Source organism: Lepisosteus platostomus, chromosome 20 (assembly GCF_059453375.1).
Source record: "Lepisosteus platostomus isolate fLepPlt1 chromosome 20, fLepPlt1.hap1, whole genome shotgun sequence".
NCBI lineage: Eukaryota > Metazoa > Chordata > Actinopteri > Semionotiformes > Lepisosteidae > Lepisosteus > Lepisosteus platostomus.
This window is the reverse complement of record NC_142630.1, coordinates 11,861,448-11,871,459: the sequence shown is the minus strand read 5'-3', so window position 1 is coordinate 11,871,459 and position 10,012 is coordinate 11,861,448. Positions and strand designations below refer to the sequence as shown.

At 37.1% G+C, this 10,012-nt stretch overlaps 1 protein-coding gene across 1 annotated transcript; it reads left to right on the top strand.

Annotated features, from left to right (window-relative positions):
- The first annotated feature begins 3,761 nt into the window (after window positions 1-3,761).
- On the top strand, window positions 3,762-9,791 carry uqcrfs1 (ubiquinol-cytochrome c reductase, Rieske iron-sulfur polypeptide 1). Its single transcript, XM_088613727.1, has 2 exons — window positions 3,762-4,049; window positions 8,212-9,791. Exons 1-2 carry the CDS (start codon window positions 3,836-3,838, stop codon window positions 8,820-8,822), a joined length of 825 nt encoding a protein of 274 aa, XP_088469853.1. The 5' UTR covers window positions 3,762-3,835; the 3' UTR covers window positions 8,823-9,791.
- Window positions 9,792-10,012: the final 221 nt, after the last annotated feature.

Below are 10,012 nucleotides of genomic sequence, written 5' to 3'. Positions count from 1 at the left end.
CCTTAGTCGTCGCTTATTCAGTGGCATTCTGCCCACAAATACGACCTTAACACTCTTCCTCCTCAAGATGCAGAAATGATCATTAGCTGCTGTTGTTGACTGACAGGATTAATGAGGTAATTTAAACTGATACACTTGCAGATCAGTGGTTACTTGTGAGTGCATAAAAGAATTTCATGTGGGAAAAAAAACTTCTATCAAGCTATATTATCAACGCAAAATGCTATCTTCTCCATGAATTGATGAGTAATTTTCTTAGTGTACGGTTATTCTAAAGGCAATACTTGGAAAATCAGAACCACAGCTGCAAGTCACACGTCAGAAGCACATGGAATTGATGCATCCTACCTTCAATCTAGACTTTCCAATATGACATTTTAATCTAAGGCTGCTCATTTAGATCAGCCAAATAATCCAAATTTGTTTTACCATGTTTTTAGGCAATACATTGCAATATTCTGCACCTGCAATCGAACATTGTATAAAAGTGGGCTTGTATCCAATTGCTCATTCCATTACTTTTATACCTTAGATGACGTTTGTAAGACATCTAGGTATAATATGTAATTTAACCTACATTCTAAATGCACTATAAAATATTCAGAGCAAGACATACAATTGAATTTTGCATGTTGTACATTTTGAAATGTATGATATAATTCCCCATGAAAGCTCTGCGAAGAACAAAGATACTGCAATACAAGAAGCTGTTGAAATCCAGAAGTATTATCTACACTACAGCAGGAACAGTTCTTTAACAGTGAGCTGAAAAGAGACAGGGAAAACCAGTGCCTGTAAATATTTCATCCAGTGTCTGGGAGGATTGTGCCAAACATGATTCGAAATTAAGATCTATTTTTTCACATTAGGTAATAGAAGATGTTAAAATATCTGTCAGTGAACCCACAGGTAAAGATTAAATATTCTGTACTCAACAGCTCTCACAACCGGAGAATAATAAAAGATTTTCTCCATCCTGTATGACGTTCAGCAGGTACTAAACTTCAAAGATGCAAAAAAATGAAACGAGGTTGAAAGGCCTAACAAGAGGTTTGCACATAAGCTCCATTAGCTGTCTCTATTTTTAGCTTTTATATTCTCCAGAAAAACACTGTGTATAAAGGAACATTTTTTTTAACTTACATTCATATTACTCACATGTCTTTCTGGAATTATTTTTCTTCCAGTGCATTGCATTCCTATCAATGCTGAACCTATGTTTTAACCTTTATTTTTTGCTTCAAAATATTGTTGAAGCACATTTTAAAAAAGGAAGTCCCCCCCTCTCCACAGACTTCTTAGACTTAGGCTCACTAGCCAGTTTCAACTCATTTCATTCCAGTAGAGCTGATTAGGGTTATGACCCAGTAGATGGGGTGATAGAAATTGTGCTGGTATCACCAGGTCAGAATCCAGCAAAACTTTAGTGATTAAAGGCCTGCCAACTGCCCCAAGTTCCTTGATGTATTTGTGTTACTACTTTAGCCAGTGAACAGTAACACGAGAACAGAAGGTGTTTCTTTTCACTAAGAATTGTGGGACCACAGAACAAGCTACTTAAAGATGATACCCTGGATTCTTTCAAGAAACAGCTGGATGAGATATTTGAGGCAATCAGTTACAACAAAGCTAACAACCTAGGTGGCTAACAAACATAGCTTCCACTTCTTTGTAACCTGTCTTGCATTCTTATGAAATTAAAAATGTACATAGCAAAAAGTTCAACTTAAAACAATGATGCATTTAAATACACAATCAAAAATATACTGTATTTGTAGTACAGCATTAATACAAAGGAAATTTCATATAATTAGAAGAGTTTTAAGCCTTAGATTAGAAGACACTTAAGCCTCTGAAAGTGAATAAAACAAATTTCTAATATTGACTCTCTTCATATAACACTGACCTTACCAACTTTCTTTTATTGAATTGGGTCACATTTATATATTATTTCCTTTGTCACCCTCATTACACCTTGTTTTAGTTTTCCTTGTATTCTTCCATTCTTTTACAGTGTGTCACACGTGTTCGGAATGAGAATCATCCCACCTCCACAGCCAAAATGCTGTGTTTATTTTCTTCTCTTTTCAGCATAGAATAAACCTTTACTTGAGCTTTTTTTCTCTCAGGTCTCTGAGATTCATGTTTTACAGCAAGGAATTTTGTGTGCCACACTAACTGACCTTACAGAACAACCTACAGTATAAAAGTACAGGCACAATGTACATGATACAAAGCCGTGTGTAGGCTATGTAATAGCTTACTAGCTTACATTTTGTAAAATCAATCATTCATTGTACTTGGTATAGCTCCCATCACTACACATTGCCACAGAGTTTCACAGATTTCTACAGTAGTTAACAATATAACTGTATACTGTACAGCAACAGTTTACCATTGGGAGCAAAGGAAAGCACAGCTTTCCAGTGGGGAAAAAATAAATCTCTGGGGGTCCCAAACACAACACTTGCTCCCCCCACTACAGGCAAGGGGTTTGTGGTACATTAATTATGATGGATTGTGAGCAGTTTCCGCAAATTCCAGAAGTCTGTTATCCTGCCCTCCTGGGTCTGTCGTGGTCAAATAAAGTGAGAGTTACATCACTGTTTTGAGTCCCAGTTGCATTGTGCTGTCTAGGGACCTGGTGAGTCTGCCTTGCCTCCATGTGTCCTTTGAGCTAAGCCAGAAAAAAAGGGATATATTCTGTGTTGTAACCCACAGGAAGTCCTAAATTACATGCAGTCTGTGTCGTCAGGTGGAAATTGTCCGAGTTAAATCCAGTCCTGTTTTCCATGGTACTGCAATTGCCAGGATCTGGAAAGAAAGAAGGAAGAAGGATCTGTAAAAACAAGAGAAAGAAATATATTCAATATCAATACTGTATGTTCAATATATGTAATATAGTCAAAATGACTATCTCATTAAAGATTATAAAGTGCAATCCAGATGGAAATGTTCATTCACAGATCTCAATATGATATGCATGCAAGGAGGAGGAGAAAGACTGTATTGCCTTTGCAACTCTAATTATTTGATGTTTATTTCTTCCAAGAGGGTAGTATAATGACAAATGATTGATTAATAACAATTTAAGACAACGATTAAAAATGTGTCTGTGGTGGCAAGGTGGTGCAGTGGTTTGCATTGTTGCCTCATTGGGTCTCCAAGTTCAATTCCTGGGGTGCTGTTTGCATGTTCTTTCTATGTTTGCGCGGTGCTCTCGTTTCCTCCTATAGTCCAAAGACATGCTAGATTAATTGGCTTCTGCGCAAATTGCCCCTGGTGAATGTGAGCGTGTTTGTGTCTGTGAGTGCCATTCCGATCGACATGCTTCTCGTCCAGGGACTGTCCTGCCTTGCACCTCTTCCTTGCCAGGACGGATGAAATGAATAGATGGATTAAAAACGTGTTTCTCAGTAGACAGTGAACATTTTTACTTTTTATGTAACTTTGACACATCAGACACAACGTGTTTCTTAATTATCTTTGATTTTATTTGAGAAAGGACATATATTTGTTTTCTTTCTTGGGTTGAATTATCCAAAATAATTATTTTGCCAAATAATTGCAAAAATTGGTGCGAATAAAATAATATATGTGTGCTTAAGGTTAAAAGCCTGGAAGATTTCATTGTTCAAAATATGTATTTTAAACAACACGATTAAACATTTTTAAGCCAGCTATTATTATGAAATACATTTGCATGTAACTTCCCTGTGAATTATCGGTCGTAGGTACGTCAGTCACGTGGTGACGTCACACGCTCTTTTCCTGTTTCCCTTCGCCGTGGAGAAGGTCGCTGTGACCGAGACTGAGGATTTTGAAAGCCGACAAGATGTTGTCCCTCGCTGCTCGCACCGGGGCATTCTCCCCGTACTTGCAGGCAACTTCTTATGCTGTGGCCGGGCAGCTTAAACCGCTCGCCCCAGGTGTTGTTGTCCTCAAGGCCGATAAGGTGCTGCAGGATCTAAAGAAACCATTCCTGTGCCGGGAGTCCTTAAACGGGCAGAGCCCAAGAACTGGGCCCGCCGTCTCTGTCAGCATCAATGGTGAGTTGTCAGTGCACTCGAGTACCGAGGATGTAAAGTTGGGCCTAGTTGAAAGTCAGTAAAAAATCCTTTAGTTTTTTCCCCTTTATTTTTGGTGTTCATGAGTCTTTTCATCTGTTGTTTGTGTGAAACTTGACTTATTTTCTCTGTGAGACCTGACCACGATATAGCAAGGTTTTTAGGTTTTTGAAAAGTAGCGGGGCCTGTTGTATCTTTTGGCCTGTACCGAAAACTGTGTGGCTATCAAGCGAATTTCTTATCTAGAAGATTTCGTATTTGGAAGTTTAAATAAGTCATTATCGTGTATCTATTTTGTTTTTTTTGAATCAAAGACTTTGCTATACAACTCAGAATTTTGTTTTAATGAGATGGTTCATGTACCTACTCAATTTCATATGACGTTTTTAATAAATCTGCAATATATATACGTTTTAATATTAATTAACAGATTCGTGAGTGCGATTTAGAACAAAAAGAGTTAATGAAAGCTCCTTGAATCGTTGAAGGTTGTGGTGACCTCTTCCCGTGAACCAACTTTTACTTTTTTACATATTTTACTTTGACTTGGAAAATGTTACATGTAAAAAATGCCGTACATGCATACTATGATCGATCGTTTTCTCTTATTCATAACCTAAGAAGGTAAAGTAGGTGTAATGTCGTGGTGTCACTGTTTCTGTCGAGAGGTGGTTAAATTAACAACTATTTTCAAACGTTTTATTTGTAATTGCCCTTTGCAAAAGTCAAACCAAGTTTTGTCAAACCAAAAATGAAACGCCACATTTAACACTTAACTGACAGTTCTGTCCTTTACAGCTGGTGGTGTTTCCTTTATAGAATGTTCTAAAGATAATACTGGTTAATGAGAATGCAGAGTAACTCTATATTTTTAAGTACTCCAGGAATATTCCAGTGCATAATGACTCCCTGTATATTTATCTGGAATTGTTTAAAGCTCATGGGTGTTGTAAAGGACTCTTAAAGAAGTGTACTTTGCAGTGGTCATGTATTCATTACTTCAAGGCTGTTCTGACATAAATGCACAGTGGTTTTACATAACTATATCTAACCTTCATCTTGTTTCCACACTGTTGGTAAGTCTGTCCAGCCAAGATACCTGGCCAGCTTTGCTCTTTGCTGGTCACGAGCTCCAAAACATAGCAAATGTCTTAGCAGGGAGGAGTTTGCTTGGAGAGCAAGCTGATACGAGAAACTGAGAGTTGGTGCCGAACTGATTGTTTACCCCATAGGGCATTTAAAGTTTTAAATGTAAAACACAAACTTTTTTTGTGTTTCAGGCCTTTGGCTCTAGTAAATGCTGCTTACAATTGTGTAACTACTGCTGTTGTATCTCACATGCCTTATACTTAATATTTTGTGGATCATCTTCTTAATTAAATGTGAAATTAAGCTATATTTCATAAGTGCATTCAAAATTTCACAGCTATATAGGGCAATGGTTTGTACTTATTTTAAGACCGGCCCTACTGAGGATAGTAGGTGGAAAAAGTAGGACTGCTAAAAACAGTCATTGGGCTGTTACCAAAGGTTTTTTCTATAAACTTTGTATGTGAATTATTTTTGAGATCTATAAAGGCCCACACATGCTGAATGTTTTAAGGCATGTTCAGTTACTTCCGCAAAAGTAATGTCAAAGACATTGGTGATAGCGCACATAAAAATGGTGTTGAATTCAGCTGTCAGTGAGGTAATTGTTTTTTTTAATCAGTTGTATCTTATATGAACCTTTATGACTGTACAAGTAGTGGGCAAAAAAAATGTATCAGTGTAAGTCATGCAATATGGCTTTGGGCCACCATGTGCACCCAGTATGGCCTGTGTGCTTTGTGGCATAATAATCTACCAATATCTGGAATTCTGCAGGAAGGATGCGCCACCATTCTTCCATAAAGTCAACTGGTTGATGGAGGTTGAAAACACCACCTCTGGCATTTTCAGAATATCCCATGCTTGAATGGGTTCAGATCTAGGCACTGAGAAGGCCATAATACTTGGATAACATCGGTGTCAGGCTCATCACACCATTGGGTGACCACATGCTTTGGCAAGGTTCATCATCATTCTGGAAGGGAATGATCCTGGCAGGAAAGAAAGGTGAAGATGATCACTTCACCCATTAAGTGGCATTTATCTCCTGAGAGGATGAGTAAACCCAAACCAAGCCAGGAGAATGTGGCTCTCAACGTAAAATCAGAACCCTTCTCTGTTGGAAATGAGCACTCATTCATTCATCCATTTGTTGAGAACATTGTGAAGGATGATTTAGTTGACCATATCACATTTACCAAATGCTCAGTAGTCCATAGCCTGTCCTCTTTGCACCACTCAACTCTTAAATATGCATTACCAAGTATGAAAAGCAGTTTGTGCACAGTAACCCAATTACGGTATCCTACTCTTGCAGACCAGTTTTTATTTAAATTGTTTTGGCTTCTCATGCCACAGGTTGAAATGTGCTGTCAGATGATCTGCACTTGCTTACTGTTTTGCCCTTCAATTAATGTATCTCAAATGAATGCACAGAAATCACAATCTTATATTATGGGCTTTTGCTCACTTTTGCTCTTTACTTCTGATTTCTTTCAGAGTTCAATGCTGACTTTGGACACTGTGAAAGATTAAAAAAAAATTGAGCTGTCTTGGTTACTGAACCTCCTGCTAAATGCACCCCAACAATTGCCCCTCTCTCAGCATCACTGAGGTCTCCTCTTCATGCTAGCCATAATTATAGGCAACCAAGCCAGGCCAGCATTTTACCCTCTAACATGCAGGGATGTCATTTTCTTAATACAAAGCCACATCCGTGGGGGAGGCCTAGTTTTTATGCTGTCCTATGCTGTCCATTTACCTACAGTTTCCATTTTTTGTCTACTACCTCTATATTGATTAAACGGATATCCTCACTTTTGTAGCACATCATGAATTAAAACTGGTGTTTTAGTAAAGCCCTGTCTAAAAACAAAATGACTCACATTGTTAATGCTCATCAATACATTTATTTAAAGAATGCGGATTGCTAAATCTTATGTAGTAAATCATATTATGTGATTAAAATAGTAACAGGAGAGCCTTTATTTTAATATTTGTAAAGGGTAGCCTGTAATGTAATATAAAAGTCATAAGACCCATTTATAGGATAAAAATTGTTCTTGCCTAGACACTAAAATTGCCATTTATATTTATTGGATTAATAATTGTACAGAAACTACTTTGAAATCACTCGCCTGATCAAATCTTTAACATTGATCAGCCCATCCGGCAGTAATTGTGAACAGTTTTATCAGTATTAAACGTTTTGCTGCACACAGTAATTAAGTATCAATACTAATTCTTAATTTGTGCATTTGTTTCTTTCCCTTAAGGGATAATCTAAAAATCCAATCATGTCTCAAAATGTTCTGGTTACAATATAGCCATTTAGCAATCTATTAATATGAAATAAAAATAGCAATAACTTTTTTTTTTGCTCACCTAATTTCAGCATCAGGTGTGAATCTGATTTTATGTGCAAGCTCAAAATGAAAATTTAAAAGACAATTCTATCCTGAAAGGGTTAAAAGACTAAATTCCAATTTTCAGCATGGAATTAAGCTGTTTACATCTGAATCTGTTGCTTGGGCTGTTTTGTTTTCTTTTGATCATTATTCTTATTTGTGTTTCTTAAAAAAATACAGCTATATTATCCCATAAGACTTTGCATTACATTGCCACAGGAGAAGAAAATCATGCTTTGGCCACACTTGCAAAAAGCTCAGGAACATGTGTTTTTATTGGTTTGGCATAGCCATACTTGAGCCTTTTCAGTTACTCTTGACAGTGGTCATGAATCAACAGGGAAGTTGTTTTTTTGCTGTCCTAGTTCTATGTGTGTGCATTGTCTTTTGCCATAGTGTTGTGTGTACAGGGTTTTTTTATAATTACCTGGTTATTATTTTACAACAAACCAAAAGATGATCATTCAAACGGCATTAGCACAGAGGTGATTTAAGGGGGGAAACACAAGGTGTCGTTAATGCAGTTATATTGAAAATTGTTTTCCAAAACATTAGTCTCATAACACTCTGAAAGCCCTAGTGGTTGTTACTGATGTAATTCAGCGTAAATGTTTTTAAACCAAGAAAATGTTCTTTTTTCTTTTCAGCTCCTGCCTCTATTCGTTTTGCACATACTGACATCAGAGTCCCTGATTTTTCCGATTACAGAAGGCCGGAAGTGCTGGATTCCGACAAGCCCTCTCAACAGAGCAGTGAGGGCAGGCGAGGGTTCTCCTACTTGTTGACTGGAGCAACAGCTGTGGTGACGGCTTATACTGCCAAGACAGTTGTCACTCAGTTCATCTCTACGATGAGTGCATCTGCCGATGTGTTGGCTCTGTCGAAAATCGAAGTCAAACTGTCCGATATCCCAGAGGGCAAGAACATGACCTTCAAGTGGAGGGGGAAGCCACTCTTTGTCCGTCACAGAACAGCAAAGGAGATTGAGCAGGAAGCCGGTGTGAACTTAAGTGAGCTGCGAGACCCCCAGCACGATTTAGATAGAGTCCAGAAACCCAAATGGGTGATTGTGATTGGAGTCTGCACTCACCTTGGCTGTGTGCCTATTGCTAATGCTGGTGATTATGGTGGTTACTACTGTCCTTGCCATGGCTCTCATTACGATGCCTCAGGTAGAATAAGAAAGGGTCCTGCACCTGCCAACCTAGAGGTGCCCTATTATGAGTTCCCTGATGAGGAAACAGTTATTGTCGGGTAGATCTGGGACTTTTTCATTTCTTATCTAAACATTGTGTTTATTTGAGCTGCATTGCCCTTAACATCTGATTATCTTAGGCACAGCATACAAGTATTAAGATGCTGCAAGTAATAAATGTAAATTTTACCACACTTAGAACATGTTGTCTCAAGTCATTTATTCAGCTCATTCAAACTCAGTTCTTTTCCCTTACAGAAAGACTTGATCATCTCAAAGTAAATGTCTTCAGATTTAATCTTTATGATATGGTTACAAATGGAAGTGCAACATTGAAAACTTAAAGGCAGCATGGAAGAGATTGCTTCACTGATAAGATTGCAGTGTAATGAAAAATTGCTTTGAACAGAGATTTGGGTTTCAGTGTGGTGTTCAGATTTTTAAATTGATTTATTTTTCTGACAACTGTGATGTAGAAAAATATTTAGGAGTACTAGAAACTTTGGAAGTGGAGGCTAAAGTGCTTCCTATAATTGCAAGCATAGAGTACTCTCAAAATCCATATTGTAATTTCATGAATTGTACCATCTTGTAATACATTATGGTTGCCTTATTTTGAGATATCCCTCAAAAAATAAATTGAAGGAAAAAATACATTTAAATCATCTTAGTAGTTCCTTGAGACTACTACTGATGGAAAATAAGTATCCTTGTGGTTGTAAGTATTCAATTATTTTAAATCCAAAACATTGAATCAGGGAGACACTGAATGTTCTGTGATTTTCCTAGTAAATGTTCATTATTTTGGTGTACATCCACAATGACATCTACTTTGCATATTTAAAAGCGAGGGAAAATAATCTTGTAAGTTTTGATTTACCATATACAGATACTGCATAATTGCTACAGCAATATATGCTGTCTACATATGTTAAACTGTTATTGCTCTCTGTGTTAATGAAAATCTAAATAACAGTTATTCAAAGTGCTACCATTTCCTATCCCAAATAAAATTTGATTTTTTTTCGGTTACTGGATTTTTGTTTCACTCTGTGGTGGTTAGAAGTGTCTATAAGCAAATTATTTGATCCATCTTTTGGGTACACAGGGTAGGAAAATTACTAATGTAGTTATTTCTATATGTAACAAACTCATTTATCTAAAGCAAATTTTCACAATAGGAACTGAAGCAAAAGTATTTTTACTGAATATTTTTTCTGATTTGATTTTCCATTATGTGACTACATTTTTAT

Bases quoted from the DNA above. Each gene is read 5' to 3' on its own strand.
- uqcrfs1 (XM_088613727.1), top strand. From the start codon at position 3,836: ATGTTGTCCCTCGCTGCTCGCACCGGGGCATTCTCCCCGTACTTGCAG. The intron at 4,050-8,211 runs GTGAGTTGTCAG...TTTTCTTTTCAG, and splicing joins CGTCTCTGTCAGCATCAATG to CTCCTGCCTCTATTCGTTTT.